Consider the following 26,319-nt stretch of genomic DNA (forward strand, 5'->3'; position numbering starts at 1 on the left):
TATGCCAACTCCCTCCTTATCTGCCCATCTGTTTATATCATGAACCAAGAGTATCTACAAACTCTGACAACACTCAAAACACCTCAACCTCCCAAGTACAGTAAGAAAAAATAACATAGAAATAAATGGAAAATTTTGAAACCCCAGATAGAGCAACTGATACAAGTAGAAAAATATTACGATTTGAGATGCTTGCCAAGAGAAACTCACCTCTCTCACAGCTGTACTTTCCTGTCAAAAATCCAGCTGAAAGGCATGATGGGTGCTTCCTTAGCCCTCCCCTGAGCCCTCTCTTCCAACCTCCTGATTCTCGGTGCCAACCTACAGAGGTAATCTTGGGCCTCCTGTCCCTCGGCCGAGAGTCCAGTTATTTTCTCAATTTTCCACCTCCTAACCAAGAACTCGAGTATGTCGGCATAGTCCTTGGCTGTATAGACCCCCAACCTCTGAGCAACAGAAGAGAAGTGCTCGAAGAGATTGTCATCTCGTCCGTCATACATAAGATGGGCAGGCATCGCGATCTTCTTCTTCATCATGTCATAAAATGCGAGCATCGTGTCATTGGGATCAATCTCGAACAGCTTCTCCACAATTTTTGTGTATGCAGTCTCGTGCCGCTTCTCATCCGAGGCTATGGTTCCACAGATCTGTGCTAATTTTATGTCCCCGTATTCCTTGGCATGCCTGGCTGTGTTCCCATGGGAGATAAAAGTCGCCCTCTCCTGAAAGGAAGTGTAGACGAACCCAAGATAGGGGTTGTTTTCTGTCCGGGGATCCTACAGCAAAAAAAAAAGAAAATTGCCTTAAGAAATTATAAATACCAACAGGGAGTACAGTTCATAATGCAATGTGTAGCAAGCTATAAATTGAGGTTGGAAGAATAAGAAGTCACAATTAATTCTTACAGTTTTTGGTTGGAAGAATAAGAAGTCACAGTTAGAATTCTTACAGTTTTTTCATCAAAAGATGCCTTGAAATTTTACCAACCAACCTGATGAATCGCCGATACTTTGTTTTGTTTCTAGAAAGCGTCTGGGAGATAGAAGAAAATCAAGCAGTAACTAAAGTGCGTGGTGAGGATTTTACCATTCCAGATCCGATCAGATACTGAATTGTCTTCTCGATTTGTCTCATGTTGACTCTCCCAGACAAGAAGAGGTATTTGTTCAGAAGGTCCCCATGCCTGTTTTCTTCGGCAGTCCACGCTCTCGTCCAGAAAGCCCAGGGCGTAGGGCTTGCACCCGTTTCATCACGGACCCCATCAAGGGTGTTGAGCATCGTTTGGTAAGTTGGAAGAGCCTCCTCTGTGACCATATCCCCAACCAAGCAGACAAAATAATCATCAGGGATCTCCTTCGCCCGCTCTTTTATCTCCTTAATTTGTTCAAAAAAGCCCTCCGATGAAGAGTCAGGAAGGAAATCCTGTGGTTGCCAACACTCCTCGACGGGCTTCAGGTGCACCAAGATGTTCTCGTCTGCCCAATCTTGCAAGGAATTAAAGATTTCGATTTTCTGTGGCGGCATAGAATGTGTGACCTTAACATGTACCTCACGAGGAGGGCTGAAGGGCTTCTTGAGATTCACAGCTTCCCTAAATAAACCACAGCAAATCATTCTCAGCAGCTAATGTTTGAAAATTTTAGAAACATTATAAGCCACTGGCAGTTACAGGTTGCTTCAAAAGTAACAATAATAAAGTATTTAAATTTGGGGAAAAAAAAAAGCTACTGTAATCAGTGATAAATACAAGACATGATCAATCTCTTTTCTCGTTTTATGGTTTTTTTTATATTGATATTTATACATTTTTAATTCTTTTCCAGTCTTCCCAAAACAATATTCAATGCATTGCTGGAAACAAAATTAGGCTAGAAAAAATTAAAGAGCAAATATACCAATAGATCCAATTCCAAACAAATATTCACGCTAACAAGTTTTGACTACTGAGTATCAGGCTGGTAAACTAACTCACTATAATATACTCACTTTTTCTGTTCCACAATATTTTTATGTAATTACTTCTATCCTGATAAAATTTGTTATTCAGAATAAAACAAAATCGTACCTCATTCTTAATTATGACTACTCTTTTACATTAGAGGTGGATGTCCCAAGTAGGAAACAGGGGTGAATATATCATTTCCTTACTGCTCAGAGTTCTTGAGTCTGTCATGTCTAAAACATGTTTAAAGTTGGTGTGTGAGTTACATGGAATGCATCAATCTAACAGTGACTCTCAGTTATTAGCCAAGTGAATATACATCGCCGGGGCAAAACGACGATGTTGAGACCAATTTCATCTTGTAATCATCAGTATTAGGAGGAGGACTAGCTAATAGTCTAATAGTACACTCGTATGTGTATGTACCCATATGTAACAAGGCTCCATATCCTTAAAAAATTGTTGTATAAATACACACATCAGCATGGTCCTACGGGAATAATCTTGATTACATTGTTTTTTTTTTTGGTAATATTCATATAATATCAATACAGCTTCCATATAACTAAATACATTTCTCTATCTCTTAAAATTTTAACAACTAATAGTTATATAACTATATCAGCATAGAACACCGAGAAAAGATAATAATGCATTGTTAACAACTAATAGTTATATGACTGTATCAGCATAGAACACTCAGAACAGATAATAATGTACGGATCAAAGATAAAATTTAGATATGATTTTATGTGATAAGGACCATAGTAGTTTGTCTTGGGTATTGGAAGGATACTGGACACACCAAAATCCGGTATGTAAAGCTGATATGATTGATACGCCAAGAAAAAAATCCAAAAGATCAGAAACAAGCAGTTAACAATCGGTGTAACTGATAACGAAGTTATTTGTTTAAAAAAATGGCAGCGAAATTTTATTCAAGAAAAGAACAAAGGGGAAGGACCGAGATGGTCGTACAAAGAAGAAAGAAAAGAACAAACAAAAGCAAGGTGATAGATACATAGGATCACAATAAATCATGGAGTGAGAGAATCATAAAGGAATAACGACTCCTTAGAAACTCCATCTTTAGCATGACGATCCGCTATTGAGTTCGCAGAACGGCGCACATGCTTGAACTCAACTTGAGAATCCTTCAACCAATCGGTAATCTCATCAAATAGATCGTCAAATCTCCAAGGCGGTTTCTGGGTTCCATTAAGCCAGCGGACCTCATTTAGCGAATCTCCTTCTACTCACATTTAGCGAATCTCCTTCTACTATCACATTTTGAAATCAGTAGCGATGATGATATTGTGGGAAAAGCCCTTCCTCAATTTAAATTTATTTCCGCTTATGATCTATGGGAAAGATGGATGGTAATTTGCTATGGTATTGATAACGAAGCTATTCTATAGGTTTTACTAACACATTTCATTTTTTTTATATTTAATACTTCTATGAATTTACATATCTGAAAATAATATATATTTTATATCTAATACTTCTATCATTTCTTTTATATATAATACTTCTATGATTCTACAGGTCTTGACTTCCTGATAACCTGTTGAATACCATAAATCATTCACATCTCAAGAAACTACTATAGTTCTACTTCTATGAATTTATACTCGTGAAAATTGACACATCAATAATTCAATATGAATAAGTACTCATAATGTGGAGTTGAGGATGTGTATGGTTACATTATTCATCAAAATATAAAACACAAACTTAAAAGTACAAACTACAATATATACGTATTATGTATAATGTATAAATTATAAACTGCAAAAGCTGAAAACATAAAATGCCCCAAAATAATGGTCCAATACTTCAATTTGTCAATAGGACTGAGGAGTTTTTTTCCATCAAAATTTGAGAAAAAATTCCCCAAAAGTGCTCTAGGATCCTTCAGTAACATTTGGAATTAAAGAAAAACGAGAGAAAATGGGTTTTAAAATTCCCCACCTCATCATGTTTTGCTGCCTCAAACATGCGCAATAGCACAAAGCATACAATAATCATGTATCAAACCATATGAATCACAACAAATAAATACAAATTGGGGATGCATACAATATATCCCCCATATCATCTATTGGGCAGTTGAAAATGTGAAATGTATCCGTCTAGACAATATGTAACTCCATAAGTCTGAGATACAGGTGGGGCACATGATGAAATGGCTTTTTGGGCAGAACCATTGTGGGTATGTCTATTTATTTTTTTGGTATTTATTACAAGTAATTTTAAACTATTTCTACTTAAACAGAAAATATCTTAATATTTACGTGAAAATTGTTTGTCATGGTTGCTATGTCGGACACCTAAAGTCCAACGCGTTTCCAATGCACCTCATGTCAGATGCTGACATACATATCTCACCTGCACAGTAGAGGTCAGATTCCATCTCCATATATACAATTGGCAGATGAACAATTCTGTCCCCACGATTGTACTAGAGATTAAACAGAATGAAAAGTATCTATGGCATGAAAAACACCTAAAGCCAAACACATCCCAGAAAGAACGTTGAAAGCCATGGTCAAGAATTTTGCACTTATAGAGAAATTCAAGAACATTAAACAAAATTAGATCCCCAGTACAGCCCATGATTCAGAGAAGAATCCAACACTTAAAGTGTAGAAATTCAAGACTATTAAAAAAAACATCTCCATTACAGTTACAACCCATGCATCCGAGAAATCTTTTTGAATTATCTTCAACCAGTTTGATGTGTATACATTTTACATCCATACATATAATAACAGGAAAAATTCAGTGGAGGGAAACAGAATTGGAAACACCAGAAATTGGAAATCGCAAACAGATTACTAACTAAACATAATCTGAAGTGCAATAAAATTAAGATATCAATCAAACAGGAGAAGATCTCAGGCAGTTGTCAAGACAGTGACCTGAAAATGAATTCAAAGATTGATCACCAAAAAAACTGAATTATATCTGGAGATTGGTTCAACAAACATAGCAAAGCAGAGTAGCAGAGAAAAACCATGAATAATAAAACAGGTTTTATTTAAATGATGACCCGTTCCTCAAGAAAATGAAATTCAAAGGTATAAACCAATAAAGAAGACCACACCAGAGCAACTTGCTGATACTTAAACAAATGAAGGAAAAAGAAAGCCCAACTGATTTTTTTTAATAGAACATAAACATTCAACAAGAAGTCAACAAATACAGTGGACCTATGTTCATTCTGAAATTGATCTAATCACCCAAAGTCATAAAAAAGACAAAACTAATAAAAGAACTACAGAAAAACAAATAAATCAACAAAACAAAATGGAAAAAATAGCACATCAAGGTTCCCCAAAACCAAATTCCTCTATCCAAACCATCAATTATCCTCTGGAAAAGCAACAATTAGGATAAAGGAAAAGTCACACCTAAAACTAAATCCCATAAAAAACAATTTTAAAAAAATCCGATAAAAAACCAGCTAACAAATCAGTCAACGGTCAGGAATAGAAAAGGCCCATGAAAGCTAACCCACAAATTCTTAACAAATTGGGGAAAAAAATTAAACATTAAAATAAGTTGAAATTCACAAACCTAAATACACAGTCCTTCAAAGAAAAAGAAACCCACCTACACTCCACACCAAAAATTTAAAATGTAAAATAATATTAAATTAAAGAAAAGCATATAAAAATCAAATAAAAGAAAAATAAACAAATTGAATTGAACCATGTCCAATGAGAAACGACCAATGGAGTCTAACCAAATCGAAAGAGTACAACAATGGTCCTCCAAATAAAAAGACAGCCATGCGTTGCAGAAGAAAATGACAAAATCTAACCATTGCAGGAAAAAAATGACGGGCAATTTTTCCCTAGAAAATTTTTTCCACATGCATTCCAATGAAGAAGGGGGAAAACACATGCATCATCTAAATCTAAGAATTAAAAAATGAACAGCTAATTGGATCAACACATGTTCACAAACAAACCTCAACAAATTTAAACCAAAAGTATCAATCATATTCCATACAAAGAGAAATCTTCCTAAATTGTTCCCCCCACCCAAAAAAAAAGAAAAAAAGAAAAACTTAATCTATGACGTTCAAGAACAAAAGGCTGAAAAAAAAAAAAAAAAAACTAAATCCAATTCCTAAACAAAGAAGAAGAAAGACCCCAAAAAAAAAATTCAAGAATCCATGCATGCATCCATGATCCATGGTCCTCCAAATAAATCAATGTCTACATACATTCCACACAATAAAAAAGGGAAAACCAGACAAAACCTAACCCAACTTAACGAATTTAAGAAAAATAAGATAAAAACCAAAGACATCAATCATTCTCTAAATAAAAACACAATCCCCAGAAAAAGAAAACAAAACATCACATAAAAATCAATGAAATCCAAAAAAGATAAAAAGATCAAACATAACCTACAATGCTCTATCATAACCCAACATCCAACATAAAATTTAGATCAATTCTCAACAAATTGAAACAGAAAAACAACATCCCAAATAACGAAACATCATTAAAAAGAAAAGAACGGGAGACGATCACAAAACCCCCACAAAATAAACCTAATTTTCAACGAATAAAAGTGAAAAAAAAATGAAAAAAACAACGCGCATCAGAAAATAGCATTAGAAATGGCAAAAAAGAGAGAAGATCTATCTTATATGTAATCAGAAATTTCTATTCTTAGGCTTAAAATGGAAAAAAAGAGGAACCCACTTGGAACTGGAGCTAAGCGTAGATGCCATGAAAACCCTTGAAGAGCGGGGATTCGAAGCTGTGGGAAACCCTAAAGGGAGTTTCTGGGGTTGAATTGTAAGGGGAGTTTTCATAGCCATTTTTCTCTTCAGAGAGAGAAAGAGAGAGAGGACAGAGAGAGAGGGGGGCTAAATGAGCAAAGCTATAAATGAGAATAGGTAGGCAGAGGCAGAGGGTAGAGAAATTTTAGTAGTGGGGAAGAGGAAGGACACGCAGATAAATAAGAAACTCATCAAAGACAAATAACCCTTCCAATTTCAAACAATTACTAAAACACCCTTTATGATATCTTACTTTTCATAGGACCCAGGAAGTCTAAACTCTAAAGTAAAGGTTGCCTTTCCATAAATAAGGTGAAAGGGAGCCCCATTGGTTGAAAGCAACGTTTTAAATTTCGGTTTCGGGGTAATTTCAGGACTCACTGAAACCAAAAGTTTAGCCTAAATCCCAAATTTCGGCCGAAATTCAGTAAAGATGGTCGAAGTGTTGTTTTTTTGGGCCGACATTACGTAAAGGAATAAAAAATTTAACATTTTATCAAAAAATTTCGCTGAAATTTTAGAAATTTCCAAAATTTCGGCCAAAATCAAAATTTCTATCCTCACCCGAAATTTAAAACCTTGTTGAAAGTGCATTTAATGCATTTATAATAGCACCGATGTACAAGTCAAAGGCATTAAATGTTCTTTCAAGCAATATCAAGTTTTAATAATTGCACAAACTCAGCTTGTCTTTTCTTTTCTAAATGACTTGTGAGAGCTATTTGGGAACCCAGATAATCTTTGACAGCTCATTAAATAATAAAAGACAAGATGGGTTAGTGCAATTATTAAAACTTAGTTGTGCTGGTATCATTTCCCATAGATAAATTATCTAAGCGGGTTTCCGTAGGGAGATAGTCACGTCACATGACAGTATTGTCCTTTCTTTTGAATTTTACTTAGATTTTATGAAACTGTTAGGAAAATTGTGTAGTTGCTTGCACCTTGTCCGTTTTTGTCGATTAAAATAAAAAGCACCTTGAACAAGTTAGGAAAAAAAAACCCACTTCGTATATTTAATTGCGGGGTCTTAATGCAAAATAAAGGTCCAAATTATATAAGATTAAGGGCATTTTCATCCAAATGCTGCAATAATTTAGCTGAAAAAAAATGCTTATACTACAAGTGGATGGCCCAAGGAAGAAAAGGGGGGGGCGCAAATATATCATTTCCCATATGTGGGGAATGCTAAATTGAAGGGTGCCCTCACAAAACCCGGGTTCGATGGAGCCTCCATTCCAACACATTTTATCATTATTCATGAGTTGGCTGCTCTCTCATGCAACAGACATTCCGCAAAATGCCTTTTGCGATTGACTCTAGCAAATCTATTTGAGTAAATAGTAGGCATGTATAGTGGGCAAGTTTTGTGAGTTTTCCTTTCATGTAGTTTTAATTTGGGAAGATGGGCAAAAGAGTCAGGTAAAATTTATTGGCATTTGTTGGAGGAAGGGCGTGAGCAAAAACTGGAAATATGAGACTGAAAAATTGGATGAAGCGTGTGCATTTAGTGAAATAGAAGAAGACAAAAATATTGGTGGGGAGAAAAAAAGGAGCATTAGAAGGTGTCCGTTTGTGTATTTGTTTGGTGATGGACAGAAACGAGAAGGATATTCCAATTTTCAAAATTCCCACCTGCATGGACTCCACGCCTCATTTCTTGTTTCTTCCCTTCTCTGTTTTTCCTACCATTCTGCCTGTACTGTAGACAATGCCACCACGCCATCTGTGTCTCCATGCACACACTTTTTGTATGAAGGGGAAAACATTTCCATGAAAAATAAGTTTTCCCATGTTTGGCAAACTCCCTGTTTCTTTCTTTCGTTGAAAAATGGAATGGGTGGTGCAAAACAAATTTTATGCTTATTGCTAAGTGGGAAATGCAAGTAAAACATGTTTATGCCCATTTTTATGGGGCGTTTCGTTCTAGGAAAAAATTATGAAAAATTAAATTAAATTCCCTGGAAACTTTTTTATTGTTTTTTTTTTTTTCTATTGTTTTGTTCCTCTGTTTCACATTTAGCTTTTTACAAGAGAAGTAGCAACTCGCTGAGGTAGAAGAACACATAGACCTGGAAACCGAGCTTTTTAAAACTCAGGGAGAACCATGAGCACTATTGCAAAAGAGTTAAAGAAAAGGGATAAAGATATGCCCATTGGAAACTTAAACCAGATAAATAGGAACTTTAGTTTCCGAGGAAACCAAAATTACAAGTCGGATTTTTAATTCTCTCATGGGATTTGCTAGACCATCACAGTGGCTCACTTTTCAGCAGATTTTGTCTTATTTAATTCCTCTAAGGTGGCCGCTCTCACATGCAACAGCCAGCAGCGAAATGCCTTTCTGTGGATTTGCCTATAAAACCTTGGATTTTTTTCCAAAGGTTCAGTAAATTTGCCCATACATGCATCTTTTACCGTCCCTATACAATATTCATGAACCAAAAATAAATTTAATAAGATGAGATCAGTCGATTGGTGTGAGTTTTTGGCGAATGGAAATCCAACATAGAACCTAGATTGCTCAAACCAATCAAAGATGGACCTCCTCATAAAGGACTACTCCGACCCTGAAGAGGTCTCCTCTGTTAGAGGAATTAGGTCAAGCAAGAGGTTGCTTGAAGCATTACACCCAAGGTATCTAATTTGGAATACCAAGTTTGTCCAGCCCCTATATATATTAGATACACTAGGGTTTTAATAGGTTAGTGGGCTCTAGCCCAAATAGGCCCACTGCACCGGTCCATTATCTTATTGGGCTTATATTAGAACATACATGGGTTGTATTATATACTCAACAATCTCCTCCTATGTTCTACATATAGCACAATCCAATAGATAGATAGTGTAATGTTCAAAACAAAATATTGAATCATCCACATCACCATATGGTCTATATTAGGGGTGTTCATTAATCGGTTTAAACCGACCGAACCGAATTCGGTCGGTTATTTCAGTTCGGTTAATATATATAAAACGGTTCGGTTTCGGTTATGAGATCATAGAAATTTCGGATATCGGTTTCTAGTTCTGTTTTTAGTGCAAATTAATTCGGTTAACCGAACAAACCTAACATAGTGTATAAGTAGTACCAAAGCTCATTGGTTTGGGTTGTTTGGCCTTTCGCTTTCACCCCTAAAATAATATAATAATATAATATTATAATGTTATCTAGTTGGTCTTTTAGGGGTGTACTCCTCCCAACACAAGGGAAATGACATAAAGGAATGATATTAAACCTTTTGCTATTTTCAAGAAAGAGAAAAGACTACTTAGAATAGGTATGACAGGGAGATATTAAATGCTCTCTGCAAACCCATCATAACTTTTCCCTCTTCTTATCTAATCTCCCACTGTCTTCTTCCTTTCGAAAAACCAAGAAGGGAGGGTTAGGTATGGTTGTTTTGCTTATGAAAACCCAATGAAGGTGCCACTATTCGCACACCTCCCACCTGACCCGAGGATGCCGGAAGTCCTGCCGGTGAGTCCAAACCATTGTCCATAAAGGCACCGGTGGAGAGAAACCACCACAAAGATGACACCCCTATTTCCAGTGAGTCTATATAATCTGTATTCTCACCCAAATCAGTCATCTGCAACCTATTTTCCTCACATCTACTTCTATTTTAAAATCCAGAATTTTACACTCATATAATCCGGTTAAAACCGAACTAACTGAACAACCGAATTCATTTTTCGGTTTCGGTTCAAGTTCGGTTATCAAATAATTCGGTTCGGTTTCGGTTATCTTTTTTCAGTAACCGAAATAATTCGGTTTGGTTATTTTCGGTGATTTCGGTTCGGTTTAAACCGAATGAACACCCCTAGTCTATATCATAAAAGATCTGTAATCCAAATGAAAACATGAATCATTTTATGACAAACCAAGAGTTTTAGATATACAACAAGCTAAACTCAACCAAAAGGTAGTTTCACATATAAGTGAACCTCACTGATCTTAGATGAATTCATTCATGAGGTATGATTCTCATCGAGATCCAAAATAAAGTTCCACAAAAATGTAAACTCTATGCATACTGAAATGTAAGCATAGTCTTTATGACTTTAGAAGATTTACTCATCAAGTAAGTCATCTTCATCAAAGTCCAAATCAAGACAAGCTCCTCCTTTTTTGCCAATCCCTGTGAATTACCAAATATGAATTTCATGAAAGTGAATCCAATCAGTTGTGTAAAACATGAATTACACATGAAAGTATCTAGTTCTACCTTAAGAAGAACTTAGTACAATCCCATAATTCACGAAAGTATCTAGTTCTACCATAAGAACATAGTACAATTTCTTAAATGGCTGAAAAAGTATCAGTATTACTCTCACCATAGGCATCATTGTCAAGTTTCAATAAAAAACAAGACCTAAATAGCTTCTTTTGCAAAGAACCATTCCTACTTGTCAAGTTTCAATAAAGAACAAGACCAAATAGTTTTTTTTTGCAAAGAACCATTTCATGTTTCTTTTTGAAATGTTACAGTCATCTTATCCATATTTGAGTTAAGATGTATCATCAAGTTTGGAATGTACAACCTTTCCCAAAAAGGACATGTCATCAAATGTGGAATGACACACAACAACTGTAAACATTATCGAAACATATCAAGTGCCTATCTTGGCCAAAAAGGGAGATTCGAAGATTCAAAATAACATGGATGTAGGTTAAGTCCTATCTATACAGATTTTAACCCCATCTCCACCACAATTTTGAATATTCGATCTTTGTTCAGTCCCTTTGCGAGACCTTCAGCCTATTATCCTTCGATTTCGTATCAATCAAAGTGATAATCCCATGTTCTTGAGATAATTCAGCATATGGCATTTTTCAGCCTAAGGTGTCTCCTCTTACCATTCAAGAGTGAGTTCTTCACAACCATTGTTGTAGCTTGATTACCACAGAAGACACATAAGGAACTAATACTTAACTGGGTCAGTGGAATGTCCATAATCATAATCACAATCTTTATCTCATCTGCTTTCATTTGCAACTGAAGCTAGAGCATAAAGTTCCAATTCGACTTCCACACAACAGCAGTAGAGTTGCTGTCCCCTAATTCTGATCCTCATGATGCATCAGAATATTCTTCCACGATAAGTGGATGGTCACCATAGTTATGAGCATACTCTTGAGTACACGAAAGGTATCTCATCAGCCTCATAAGGGCATTTCTATGCTCATGGCCAGGATTGCTAGTAAAACGACTCAACATGCCAACTATAAAGGCTATGTCTGGCCTAGTGCAACACAAATCATACATGAGACTACCAATCAGTTTAGAATAATCTAACTGATTCACATTGTCTCTTCCTTAGAGATTAGCTTCTTGGTATAATTAAAATGGTGTCTTGATCGGTTTGCACTCACTGCATCCTCAAAAGGAAAGTAATTTGTCATATAATGGGCTAGGCAAGAGTGATTCCTTGCCTTTCAAAAACGTACTTTCATACCAAGAATGGTGTTAACAACACCCAGGTCTTTTCATGTCGAATTCTTTACCCAATGTTAGTTTCACATTAATCACCACAGAGAAAGATTGAAAACAAGAATCAACATCTACATACAAGCAAATAATCATGACCTTATTTGACACAAAATGATAGTAAAAGCATTTATCAGAGTAATTGATCAGAAAACTCAAAGGTCTTTACTGCTTTGTCAAATTTTTGATATCACAATTGAGGTGTTTGATTAAGACCATAACAAAATTTTGTATAAGCACATACAAATATCTACTTACAGCCCATAGTCTTAGCCTTTTTGGCAAATCGACTAGCTGTCAAGTTAGATTTTCTAACAGAGAGCTCATTTCATCATGAATGGCTTCTGCCCATAACAAATAGTCCCTAGATCTCATCACTTCATGATAGGATGATGGATCATTCTCCAAAGGGTAGGTCACAAAGTCCTCACCAAAATTCTTGGGTACTCTACCACATATAAATGAAGTGGATATACCAAAATAATAGTAACTACTTTAACATCTTATAAAGTTAGTTGTTTACCTGAAGAAAGGGCCAAGTTCGCAGTACCAGTGTGAGTGACCTCCATGTCTGCTCCACTAGCCACTGTACCAGTCTCCTTTACTTCGATAACACCAGTGAAAAATTTCTTTGAGTTGTAAGCATGACAAATGGCTTCTGTATCCGACCACCAATCTGAGAAAGTGCTGGCCTTATCTTTTCCCAACATGGCAGTGAAACTTTTAGGCTCGGCTTTATCTACCAACATAGTAGCTTCCTTATATGGTGTGTTAGATTTAACCATCTTAGGTTGCCTACAATCTGCAGCAAAGTGACCATATCTCCCACAGTCGTAGCACTTGCCCTTCTTTTTCTTAAAGACAGTCTTTTTGGCTTCCAACTTGGGGATATCACTCTTAGTTGACGTGAATTTATTAGAAAAGTTCTTGGGATATATCACCGAGTTAGCAGCTGACTGTTGCTGTCTAACCATCTCCAAGTGATTCCTAGCTCTATTCTCATCTTCAATTCGAATGAATCGTTTGAGAGCATCCAGTCCCACTTGCAGCTTCTTTCTATACATCTCTGCGTTGAAAGAGTGTCATGCAGATGGTAACTTATATATGATTGCACCAAAATACTCACGATGGAGATAATACCCACGATGAATAACAATCCACTCCCATGCGTCTGTGATTGCTCGGATGATGATGATGGCACCATACGAGAGAGAGACAAACCCACAACCAAATCTGTTTCTTTGTGGGAATAACTCCACGCCAAAAAAAAATTCGTTTGTATGTGGGAGAGAGATGGACGATTATAAAAAATTAGGGTTTGATAATACTGCTTCAAGATTGTTAGAGGAATTAGGCCAAGCAAGAGGTTGCTTGAAGCATTACACCCAAGGTATCTAATTTGGAATACCAAGTTTGTTGCCTCCAGTCCCTATATATATTAGATACACTAGGGTTTTAATAGGTTAGTGGGCTCTAGCCCAAATAGGCCCACTACACCGGTCCATTATCTTATTGGGCTTATATTAGAACATACATGGGTTATATTATATACCCAATATCCTCCTCTTGTAATCCTCCTTAGAAAAGGAAGATGATCCAACAAACACAAAACGTCACAAAGAAGCTCGGAAAAAGAAAGTATCTTGGGCGGATGAATGTAATCTAGTCCACCTGATTTCGGTCGAGCAAGAAGAGTGAAGAAGTGAATCCAGAACTTGAGGAAACAGCTAAATCTTGGCAGGAAGTCCCCAAGAAGCAATGGCCAAGACGCTCAAAAAGAGCCCCGCATACCCCTACCAACTCAGGTGATTATGTAACTCACAAGTAGTGAGCATTTAGATCTCTTAGGCTATTGTTCGTCGCTCATATGTGCTGAGCTTTGGTTCTCCCTCTCTGTCTCATTCCGAGTTAGTTTGGCTTTCATGCCTTTTATTGTATCATCTTCCCCTTTATCAAACAAACACGGTAGGTCCCCATGAAAACCCCAGCTTACCCATAATAAATTAATAAATAAAAAAGACGGACCCCATGTCTCATTGTATTACAGGTTTACAAAATTGGTAATGTCCTACGGAAGTATTCTCGAATTTAAATAAATAAAATTAGTCGTATCAAAATAATGACACAACCAACATATCTGCATCAATGCAGGGGCTAATAACTTTTTCTTTAATGCAATAAAATTTGGGCAGAACAGAGAGTATCCTACTGATTAACGGAGAGAGTTTTAATAAGACCTAGTAGGAAATGCACTAACGGTGTCCCATCGTATTTAAAATACTGTCTAGGACCTGTTTGTTTTGGATTTTGATAATCGATTTTGAGTCCATAACTGATTATAAGACTCAAATTGAAGGCAGTTTTGACTCCAATAATCAGTTTTGAACTCAATGTCAAAATTCTTAAAATCCAAAACAAACAGGGCCTTAGCAATATTCTTATTTTATGATTGGATGTTGTTCAACTGTTTTGAAAAAAAAAAAAAATCAAAAAATTATAAAACTAAGAGTGATTGCATTGTGATTAATGGATTGCTTATGTAGGGTTGTGGGGAAGAGGGGAATTTAGAGATTTTTGGGGGGGACTTGACTGTAGATTAGAAGAGAGAGGAGAAAGCAGAGAGCTTCCCATCTTGTTACATAGATATAGATACGAAATAATTTCCATTACCTTAATACTACAGAGCTTGCTTTTCTTTTTGGCAACAATACAAAGATTGCTTGAATAGCTCATATAACTCACCCTAACAGCACTAGGCTTGCTTTCCTTTTTGTAGCAATACAAGGCTTGCTTGAATAGCTCATATAATTCACCCAAAGTCAAAGAACACTAGGCTTGATTTTCTTTTTTGTAGCAATAAAAGGCTTGCTTGAATAGCATATAATTCACCCAAAGTCAAAGAGTACTAGGCTTGATTTTCTTTTGGGCAGTGATAAATCGACTCCCCAAATTGATAAATCGACTCCCCATGTGTCTTTCTCTCTCGATAAATCGACTCCCCATGTGTCTATCACATGGGGAGTCGATTTATGAATTTGGGGAGTCGACTTATCACTCCCCTTTTCTTTTTGGTAGCAATACTAAGCTTTCTTGAATAGGTCATATACTTCCAAGTAACAAGGACGATCTCCTTTATATCTTGTTCAAAGAACTTTTACTATGATACAGAATCAAGAATAAAGATGGAACTTAGGCACAGTTTGCTGCAGGAATTTTATGGAAAAGTTTCGAAAGGAAAAATATTTCTTAAATGACGTACTTTTAAAGAAGTATAACTGACGAAACTTAGGCATAGTTTGCAGGAATTTTCTTAAATGAAGTACTTTGCTTTTACATATAAAGAAGTATAACTTGAACCAATCCTATTCATTTTTTACTTAAGAGGGACCCTTCTATTTATGATAATTATATCATTTTCTATAAAATGCGAAAAGAAAAATCTTGTGAAGAATAACTGTCAAAAATGTTTTTCTTGCAATCCAAAAAGGGCCTAGGGACAACTACCAAGGAGACAAATGTGTTGTAATCGTGGTTTTAAATTCGGACCGAAATCCGAATCCGAAACCGAAACGTTCATTTCGGTGGAGACCGACACCGAAACCACCAAAATCCGAAACGGTCATTTGTTTCAACCGAAATTAATTTCGGTCGAAATTTCAAAATTTGAGGGTCCGAAACCGGTACCGAAACCAAAATTTTAACCCTTGGTTGTAATCGACACTACGTTCCCGGTAGTGTTTCGAATACTGAAATGAAATAGATTTCGGTGGGGCTTGGTAACTCAATAGAAATAGTTCTTTATGCAAATATCTAGATCGTTAGGCAGTTATACCTGCATGCCATAGTATATGAGACAAGGTTGTTCTGGGTACATTTAAATAGGTATCCTAAAAGATTCATGTTGTGGGTTTGGAGGAATGGGAGAAACAAAAAAACTAGTCAAGGTTGAGTAGAAAGGAAAGGGAGGCCTTTGGAGCACACACATACATTTCCCTTCCTAACTTTGCATCTCACGATGATTGATTTATCGCTTCATGGCCTGCTCTAGCACGTTTAAGAAAAGGAAATAAGGCAGATCATGAAAATAAAATGCGGTTAATAAAAAGGGTAAAAAGGTCATTTTACCATGTAATTACATAAAATTGCAGAGAGGTTTGAAAAGTATTTAATTTTTTTTTTTAAAAAGTTTGGAAAGTATTCACCAACGAGGGGAATCGTACGGTCCAAAAAGCGGGTCGAATCAGTAAGAATCCGGTAAAAACGAGAAAACTTTGGGTTGAATAGTAAAAAACTGGAGTTAAATCAAATAAAATAAGCTTTATAGCAATTCACATGATTTTTACCCGTTCAACCCGACTTTTCAATTTAAGCCGATTCAACCAGATTTTTTGCCAACTCAACCCGATTTTAGCCAATTTTCTAATTTTAAGGCTATTTTTGCCAATTCTTTTCCTTCTTCTCATCCCCCGGCTGCTTGTCACCGTGCCATTCCACAATCTCCATCACCCTCTCCGTGAAAAATGAAAACAAATAAAAAATAAAAAGGGCAAAACTGTCTTTTGGCTCATACAGGCAAACAGTTTTAAAACTGCCTCTCCATCAATCATTTCAGTTTTTCTAATTACATAAGAAAATTCCAGATTAAAAATGAAAAACACAGTATTAAAGAATTTAAATAGTTTAACACAACTAATCGCGTTACAAACCTAAATAAGATGGCACTAACCTCATGAATTTGTATCACACACCTCCCTGCAGAAAAATGAGAGAGGGTATAGGTCCAATAATAACATCAATAGAGAGACTCAGTAACAATGGTGAAAAAAATCCTACTTGGAACTCTGATTCAAATACAAAATAAATAAAAAAGAAATATTTCTAGTTATTTTTTAAAAAACAATGTAAGTGGGGAAAAAATAGAAGAAATAGAGTGATCAATTTCTATTGGAGCCACAGTAAAAACCAATAAAAAAAAACAGAGATACAGTGTAAAACTGAAAAGTTGCTCAAACTTGCTAGAGAAAAGTAGTAATACTCAAGTCTCTTATCATGTTTTGATAGAAGAAGAAAAAAACATAATTAGACTTGTGTGATCAACTCTACTAAGCAAAAAAACAAGAAAAATAAGAAAACAACTCAAATTTTAATAAAATGCAAATACAAAATAAAAGGAAAGTAAATAGGGACGAGTTCCAAATTTCCAAGGCTACAACTGAAAATACAGAAATAACACTCCGAGATCAAGTTCTCTTTTTTTTTTTTTTTGACAAATGGCCAGCAACTTCGTTTTTGAAGGTTTGATTTAGCCTCTTCTTTTTCATCAATGTTGTATATGGCCTGAGCTTGCAAAGCTGAATATAAAACATAGTCTACATTTCCATAAATACATCGGGATGGGATCATCGGGATACCTTCACCAGTTGCCATATCTTTATAGTCCCATCGTCACTTGCCGAAGCCAGAATCCCAGTTTCCTTGGGAGTTCCATTGCACTGAATTTACGCCCATGTCATGGGCTTTTTCCTTCTTTAGCAACATTCTGTAAGATGGTCCACCCACCAAATCAACTTTGCTCTCAGTGAAAAGACAAATAGCATCATCTGCTGCACCACTAGCAATAACACCTTCCCTTGACCAATGAACGGAGAATATTGTCTGATCATGATAACCCGATAGAGTGGAAACATGCTTCCAATGTCCACTTGTCGGTGTTGGATTGGTGCCAGATTCCCATATCTTCAAAGTAAGATCATCACTACACGTCACCATTCTATCTCCCGCAGAATTGAATGATACTGCCCACACTGTGGATGAATGTCCATTGCTAGATTCACCTAACGTTTGAATGCAATGCCAATCATCACTATCACCATCTTCCCCCCAAATCTTAACAGAGTTATCATAGCTAACAGAAACTAATATGTCCAAAAATGGGTGCCATTGAACCATTTTCACATCTTGTGTATGTCCTTGCAATACCGACACACACTCAAACTCATTACCAGGCAGTACTTCCCATATCCAGACTGATTTATCCCGACCACATGTGGCAAGTAGAGACACAGATGAATTCCAAGAGACACTTTTTATTTCATTTTCATGACCCTCTAACGAAGCAACACATTCAAAATCATCACCAACAATTTCCCAAATTGCGGCAGTGGCATCGAAACTTGCCGTGGCCAATAGCTTTCCAGATGGTGACCAAGCACAAGATCTAACGGTGCGAGCATGAGTTTCTTCCAAAACAGCCTTGCATTCCCAAGAATCTGATTTTCTTCCTGGAGTATTCTGCTGCCATATCCTCAGTCTTATCTCCGCTGCAAGAAGCCAACATGGATGGAATCCCTGCAGATCTTGTCGCTGGATTCCATGCGAGTCCCCAAACCCTATCGGTGTGACCTTCGAGCTTCTGTATCTCTTTCAGTTCGAGATTCTCCTCCATTAAATCCATGTAGTGCCTTGCTGAACCAAAATCCAAGATCAAGTTCTTCTAGAATCTAATGTTGAGGATCCGCTCAAACCTACAGAAAAAGAAACAAAAAATGCTTAATCTCACACCAAAGTATGTTAGAGCTCAGTTAAAGGTCACGCAGAAACATTCACCCTTAAGATTGAAAATCTGGTCATAAAGAAAACAATACACAGTATCAGACTAACAAAACCCATATGCAAAAAAACAATGTGTGTATTTGTAAAGCCAAGATTATGCACTTACACACATGAAGCACCTTAAAACACCCATCCTCAGATTGAAAATCAATTGGAATCCTAACATACTCGCTCTCCAATAGCATTCTAGTAAAAATATAAAATAAGTTCTAACAGTCACATCCGCGCGCACAAAATAAAGTTAAAAAAAAAAAAAGAATGAACAAACCGACTCAAATTTAGAGAAACATAAAATAATAAATGCATGAAAGAGAGAAAAATAAAAGCAAGACTAAATTGAACCCCAATAAGGACGTCTACAGATGCAATGGCTGGACATTTTTGGGAACATAATTGATCATTGCAATCTCAACTCAACTGAACTCAACAAAGCCTTTGTCCCAAACTAGTTGGGGTCGGCAAAAACTAAATATTTAACTAGCAAGGTCATAAACAACAAAAATCGATAGATGCTCAAGAAAGGACATGTCCGTTAGAGAATCATCAAGAGTAGAAGATAAATCTCACATATAGTTCATAGGGTTCAAAGTAAACACACACACACACACACACACACAACATTCTTTAAGAATACATCAAGATGCAATATTTCTTCAGTAACAAAAACATTCCACATTCTTTTATCCACCCTTTTTGTGCCAGATAGGTCATCATATTTTTTTTCCAAGGCTGAAACAAATCAAAACTTGCAATGCTTAGACATCCAAAAAATAAATCTCCAAATTTAAATTTAGCTAAAGATTCAAGAAACACCCACAAGAGATCGATATACCACATCAAAAGCTTGTGAACCAACCACATAGAGACAAACTAACATATTCAATGAAAATGAACCAAGGCCACCATTGCAATAATAATAGGATATAAGCTTATTACACATTCAATGAAAATAATTTACCTAACCATCGAATTCAATTCGATGAATAAAAATTCCCAAAAAATAAGAAGAAAGTCTCATTTTATTGTTTATTTGAAAACGAAAATGAAATTAAAATTGTAAACAAAGAAATTACATCAATACTGCAAAGTGGTTGGGTTTCATCAACAAATCAGAAAATTCAATTACATTCTTTCGAACACCCCTTCCACCCGTGTAACCATGCCCTTAGGTAGAGAGACCAGGCCTAAATGCCCTATCCTAGGTGGCGACTCCAGTCAATCCCCACTAAACCTCTGAGTTGTGTGGGTGAAAGGGTGTAATTTACCCACCGGTTCCTTTGAATTGGGGGTGAAATACACTAAATGAAAGATTGGCAATGCCCCAATCTCCTCTAGAACAACCTCACCCCCATCCCCCAATCCATACAGCCTCCACAGATAGTTTGATGCACTATGCAAAAACTTGTCAGATGTACCGAGAAGAAAACCAAATTTGATAGTTTGATGCACTATGCTAAAACTCGTCAGATCTACCAACGACAACTCTCCGTGTCTAAAAGACCGGAACCCAGACCTGACACAAAAACTGAGAAACGCCTTGTGGAGCCTCATGAAGCAAGCAACAAAAGAGGATTCTCCGGAGGGTTGCAAAGAAGCAGAACAGAGGTATAAAACCTAGAAGCCCAGAAAGCTAAACACCAAAAGGAACTAGAATAATAAAAAATAAGCAAAAGGAGTAGAACCCCTCCTCGGGAACCCGAAATAAGGAAAGAGGAAAGAACACGCCAAACAAGGAAACAAACAACATTACCCTCAAAAGCTAAAGATCAAAGCAGGAGACCCTAAAAAGTCTATAAGCCAACCCTAGAAGCCCAAAATTCAAGGCCCAGGCTGGCCCACGCCAACTTTAGAATTTGAATTTTGAAAGCACAGGGGGAAAGTCTACGGGGCCCCGATCCAACCCCGCGATCGGGCGGAATCCAAACGGTCGGAAGGCACCCATCGGGCCAAAGGGATAGGTCACCCAGGCTTCTCAGGGATTTCAATACCAATCCGATAGGCATGGTTTAGAATTCTAATTACAGCAAAGGTGCCTGAGACAATCCGTCGAGGAGCAAGAATTTTGACCGAGACAGCTCATACAATGCTGATGATTTCCTTCCAATTTTATTTCAAGGACTCTACCAAGCAAACTTCCAATAGCCTCCACCGTTGATTTTGCCCAAGCATGTAAAGGGATGCCATAAAGGTTGACCCACATAGGTTCCTCCCCTTGGACGAATTCCTTTTTCCACAGGGTAAGCGAACTCAAATAGGGTGCCAGGGATTCGGAACTATTAGAAAGAACCTTGAGAGCCTGCATTTCAGAATGAAACATAAAAAGGAGCTCGTCTTCCGACAGAATACATGGGATGCCATAAAGCTTAGAATTTGAATTTTGAAAGCACAGGGGGAAAGTCTACGGGGCCCCGATCCAGCCCCGCGATCGGGCGGAATCCAAACGGCCGGAAGGCACCCATCGGGCCAAAGGGATAGGTCACCCAGGCTTCTCTTCTCAGGGATTTCAATACCAATCCGATAGGCATGGTTTAGAATTCTAATTACAGCAAAGGTGCCTGAGACAATCCGTCGAGGAGCAAGAATTTTGACCGAGACAGCTCATACAATGCTGATGATTTCCTTCCAATTTTGTTTCAAGGACTCTACCAAGCAAACTTCCAATAGCCTCCACCGTTGATTTTGCCCAAGCATGTAAAGGGATGCCATAAAGGTTGACCCACATAGGTTCCTCCCCTTGGACGAATTCCTTTTTCCACAGGGTAAGCGAACTCAGATAGGGTGCCAGGGATTCGGAACTATTAGAAAGAACCTTGAGAGCCTGCATTTCAGAATGAAACATAAAAAGGAGCTCGTCTTCCGACAGAATACATGGGATGCCATAAAGCTTAGAATTTGAATTTTGAAAGCACAGGGGGAAAGTCTACGGGGCCCCGATCCAGCCCCGCGATCGGGCGGAATCCAAACGGCCGGAAGGCACCCATCGGGCCAAAGGGATAGGTCACCCAGGCTTCTCTTCTCAGGGATTTCAATACCAATCCGATAGGCATGGTTTAGAATTCTAATTACAGCAAAGGTGCCTGAGACAATCCGTCGAGGAGCAAGAATTTTGACCGAGACAGCTCATACAATGCTGATGATTTCCTTCCAATTTTGTTTCAAGGACTCTACCAAGCAAACTTCCAATAGCCTCCACCGTTGATTTTGCCCAAGCATATAAAGGGATGCCATAAAGGTTGACCCACATAGGTCCTCCCCTTGGACGAATTCCTTTTTCCACAGGGTAAGCGAACTCAAATAGGGTGCCAGGGATTCAGAACTATTAGAAAGAACCTTGAGAGCCTGCATTTCAGAATGAAACATAAAAAGGAGCTCGTCTTCCGACAGAATACATGGGCACTGTAACGATGGGATGTTCCAAGTGCTTTTTGCCCAAAACCAAAAGTCTTCTAAAGCTCCGTTAGGGTTCTTCCTTTTCCCAATCAAGCAGGACCTTAGAGATTCCATCCGAGCGTCCAATTCTTTACCCGAGATGCACAAATCGGGGATCCTCCAATCTTATGAGAGATAGTGCCTGTGTCAGGCCATGGATCGTCATCCATCTCGGTCAAAGTCGGGCTGGCTCGTGGGCGGCTTAAAGAGCGAGGAACCCATTTGGAAGGGTTCTACTTCGATGACACCAACAACAAGTTTCTCGCCACTCGAAATTGAGGTACCAGCAGGGGAGGCATTGCCAATTCCCCTTGCCTTTCTCTCGATTTCTTTTGAAAGCACCCCCCACCCCCGCCACTGCCGGATGCTTCACAGATCGATTACATATTCTACAGATTTTTCTCTAGCTGAAACTATGGTATTGGCAATGCTGGCATTGCTAGTCCTCCGACCATCTGTGAGTGGGTACCGGCATGGGTGTCGGCATTGCCATACTTATTATCGATAGAGGATAAATGTTGGGCACACCCCAGTTAATATCCATTTGAAATTGTTGCAACGATCTTGAATTAAATCATTTCGAGTTATCATTTCAACCTCCAAGAAATTATCTTCCCAATCCTTGGAATCATAAATATGGTGAAGAGCTCGTCTATGCGATTTATAAGAGCATTAAAAGAATACGTATTCCAGGATTTCCAGTATTCTTTCAAGTGTTTAAATTGGCTCATGAAGTGTAATTTTTAACTATCAATGCTGCACTCTTTCCACATGTTATTAATTTCAATCTCAATTTCATAGATTTCGCTCCAAGCAAAGTAAAATCTGATTGATTTGCCCTTGAAGTTTCAATTCTATGAAACTGGTGGAGCATAATGTTCGAAAACAAGTCTATGGATAGGCATCATTCCGACCTCCAAGAATTCATCCTCCCAATCCTTTGAGATGACATATTTCTCAAAGCCGTTGAAGATTGAATAGAACTGATTGGCAGGTTAATAAGTTCAACAACTCAACTCAACTCAACTAAGCCTTTGTCCCAAACTAGTTGGGGTCAGCAGGTTAATCAGTTCATGATCATGAAAAGAGTTTGAAAGCTTCCTCCTACTAGTAGTGCATCTGCCTCCATTACTTTTCTCATGGATGACTTTAGGAGAGTCTCCATCCCCCAATATTTAGGAAACATTTATTGGTTGGAGGGTTGTAATTATCCTATGGAAATGAATTTTGGCACACAACCTACTTACATTGTGGCCCATGAAATGGACGGTTTGGATCATCCTACGATGTAAGCCATACAGTACTTTTACAAAAAAAAATACTCACTATCAGGACTTACACTATATAAAAACTCTCATAATCACATCATTTCCCTCTAAATCATGGGGAAATGGGTCAAACGGGCCGGGTCAAAATCACCCGGAAATGGACAGTTTGGACCATTAAATTGACGGTTTGGATCATCCTATGGTGTAGGGCATAAAAAATTCAGTACAATTTTTTTCTTTTTTGATATGTAAGTTGGGGTTTTGCGGGAACCCCTACCGGCTTATTAAAAAATACTTCACTACATGGGCTTACACCCTATATATTCTAACAAGAATTTTGTGACAAAGCCTGCAAACCAAAAACATATTTCTTACACTCCCTATTAAAAAATAAATAAATAGTATTGTATAACTTACACCATAGGATGATCCAAACCGTCCAATTGATGGGCCACATTGTACATAGCGTGTTCCGAAAAAACTCATTTCCATGCGATGATCCTAGCCCTGCAGTCTATAGAGGAACGGCATATTTAGGAAACATTTATTAGTTGGAGGGTTGTAATTATCCTATGGAAATGAATTTTGGCACACAACCTACTTACATTGTGGCCCACGAAATGGACGGTTTGGATCATCCTACGATGTAAGCCATACAGTACTTTTTCAAAAAAAAAATACTCACTATGAGGACTTACACTATATAAAAACTCTCATAATCACATCATTTCCCTCTAAATCATGGGGAAACTGGTCAAACAAACCAGGTCAAAATCACCCGGAAAATTTTATGGGTCATTGGGCTTGGACCTGCACCCGACCCGTGCTAGCCGGGTTGATCCGCGGGTCAACCGGAATTTTGACGTTTTTTTGAAGATATTATTTTTTTTTGTATAGAGATTTGCTAGCCACCTTCGCCAAGGTTACTTGTTTGCTTGTCGCCCATCCTTTGCTGCAAAGATCGGCAGAAGCACGATATGTCCAAAGGTGGCTAGCAATAAATAAGAATCATGCAGTGCTAAGTTTAAAATGAAAAATTACGGAAAAATGGAAGCAAAGTAGCAAAATTACGAAAAAAAAAACCGAAAGAGTGTAATAAAATATGACAATTACGGGAAAAAGTAGAAAGAAAATTTAATTACGAGCAAAGGAGACCGCTAGCGTCTTTTTTTAACTCATGTGCAAGGGCGAAGAAGTAGTTAAAAAGGACATACGTGGGACTTTGACGGAAATTAATGCAGGACGCATAAGGCAATAGCAGGAAAAAACGTGCCGAAAAATATAGGATTCTTCACTTTTAGTATAGTAAGGATAAGGATTGTTAGAGAGTATAGGGAATTTGTTCAATGGAGAGGACCTATATGTAATTTCAAGAAAAGTTGAAAGAATTAAGATCCACTAAGGCTCTTGGACGAAACCTAAGAAAACGAATCAAAACCCTAGAAATCTGCGATCATCATTAATTTATTATTATTTCTCCGGAGCAAATTAAACAGAACTTGTTTGGAATGCAGATCATATGTTTCTTGAACGATCAATAGATTTATAGGGTTTTCGAGGCCTTAAAAAGTGCTCGAAACATGCATCACAGAAACCCTAGCTGCCAAATTAAAAGAGGGAAAGTGGCTCACCTTTCATTTCAGATAGTGTGACAGCAAATCCATGAAGAGATGGATCGCGTCCTCTGTCTGGTTAGGGTTAGGCATTCCTCGATCTCGCAGCAAGAAAGGCATCGAGAGAAGGAACTAGGGTTTTCAGAGAGAGAGTTACAAGTGAGGGAAAATAAGTTGAAAATTTTTTAGCAACTGCTGAAAGATCCCATTTTAAAGATTGGGAGATGATTTTCTCAAACCCCCGCAAATTATGCGCTCCACAGTTAAGGGAATTATGCCAGACTTTAGTGCTTTTTGACCTCAAATCACATTAAGAGTGAGGCGGATAATCCTACAGGGGGTGAAAAAATCATCTCCTTGTTTGGTTGCCGGTTTTTTTTTTGTTGTTCCTGGGAGTTTTGTGGGAGAGTAAGTTAAATTTTGGTCCCATCCCATGTTTGGTTGCCTTTTAGCACTAGGTTTATTTTAATCCCACTCTTGTAATGATTACTTGTGGGGTGAATTTTTTAATCCCACTTTTGTAATGATTGCCTTTTCATCCCATCCCAAGATAACCCCAGGAACAACAATAAACTCAGGAACCAAAAATAAGCTTGAGAAGAATTTTTTTCTACCCAACAGTTCAAGCAACCAAACAAAGGTTTTTTTTTCCCACCATATCTCCCAGGGTATTTTTTTCTCCCACATAACCAAACATGGGATTTTTATTTTACCAGGATACTTTCAGGACTTTTTTTTTCCCACCTATCTCCCAGGGTATTTTTTTCTCCCACATAACTCCCGGAACCAAAAAAAACCTGGCAACCATACAGAGCAAAGATTTCATTCCGACAAGGTTAGTAAATTTTGGCTGAAATTTCGGCTTCGACTAGGACCAAAATATTTGCCGAAACCGAAATTTCAAACCATGACTTCTAGCACGTCTATGCATGCATACTGTCGGTCAAACTAGAGAACTATTTGCATTGGCCCGTAAAAATTCCATTTGAATTTACAATTTCCTTTTTGAAAAAAGAAAATAAAAGGGTTTTAACGCGATCAATCCGGGCCTAAGAGTCTTCTTTGACCTACATCCTGATAACTATGATTGTAGGAGAATTCAATCAAGGGAAGATGGTCATCCCAAGATCCTTTCAAATCCATAACACAAGCTCTGAGC

General features: G+C 37.5%; 2 protein-coding genes across 2 annotated transcripts; both read right to left on the bottom strand.

The window, feature by feature from the left end:
- Window positions 1–6,907, bottom strand: LOC143860458 (stearoyl-[acyl-carrier-protein] 9-desaturase, chloroplastic-like). The gene is made up of 3 exons (XM_077371124.1): window positions 6,667–6,907; window positions 1,087–1,591; window positions 1–776 (listed from the first exon to the last, which is right to left on the bottom strand). Exons 1-3 carry the CDS (start codon window positions 6,783–6,785, stop codon window positions 216–218), a joined length of 1,185 nt encoding a protein of 394 aa, XP_077227239.1. The 5' UTR covers window positions 6,786–6,907; the 3' UTR covers window positions 1–215.
- A 10,404-nt stretch (window positions 6,908–17,311) lies between these two features.
- Window positions 17,312–25,510, bottom strand: LOC143861737 (protein CIA1-like). Its single transcript, XM_077372630.1, is given in 4 exon segments — window positions 17,312–17,718; window positions 17,720–18,545; window positions 18,547–18,762; window positions 25,179–25,510. Coding segments are annotated over 3 exon segments (1,053 nt in total). The 5' UTR covers window positions 18,693–18,762; window positions 25,179–25,510; the 3' UTR covers window positions 17,312–17,637.
- Window positions 25,511–26,319: the final 809 nt, after the last annotated feature.

This window comes from Tasmannia lanceolata, unplaced genomic scaffold (genome assembly GCF_043159265.1).
Source record: "Tasmannia lanceolata isolate RefF3 unplaced genomic scaffold, GAP_Taslan_0.1 ptg000037l, whole genome shotgun sequence".
NCBI lineage: Eukaryota > Viridiplantae > Streptophyta > Magnoliopsida > Canellales > Winteraceae > Tasmannia > Tasmannia lanceolata.

What these genes read in the sequence shown, in the direction of transcription:
- LOC143860458 (XM_077371124.1), bottom strand. Translation starts at nt 6,785, where the DNA reads ATGGCTATGAAAACTCCCCTTACAATTCAACCCCAGAAACTCCCTTTA. An exon ending in ACGCTTAGCTCCAGTTCCAA is followed by an intron (nt 1,592 to 6,666) that starts GTGGGTTCCTCT and finishes TGGTTTATTTAG; the next exon opens with GGAAGCTGTGAATCTCAAGA. An exon ending in ATCTGATCGGATCTGGAATG is followed by an intron (nt 777 to 1,086) that starts GTAAAATCCTCA and finishes TTTTTGCTGTAG; the next exon opens with GATCCCCGGACAGAAAACAA.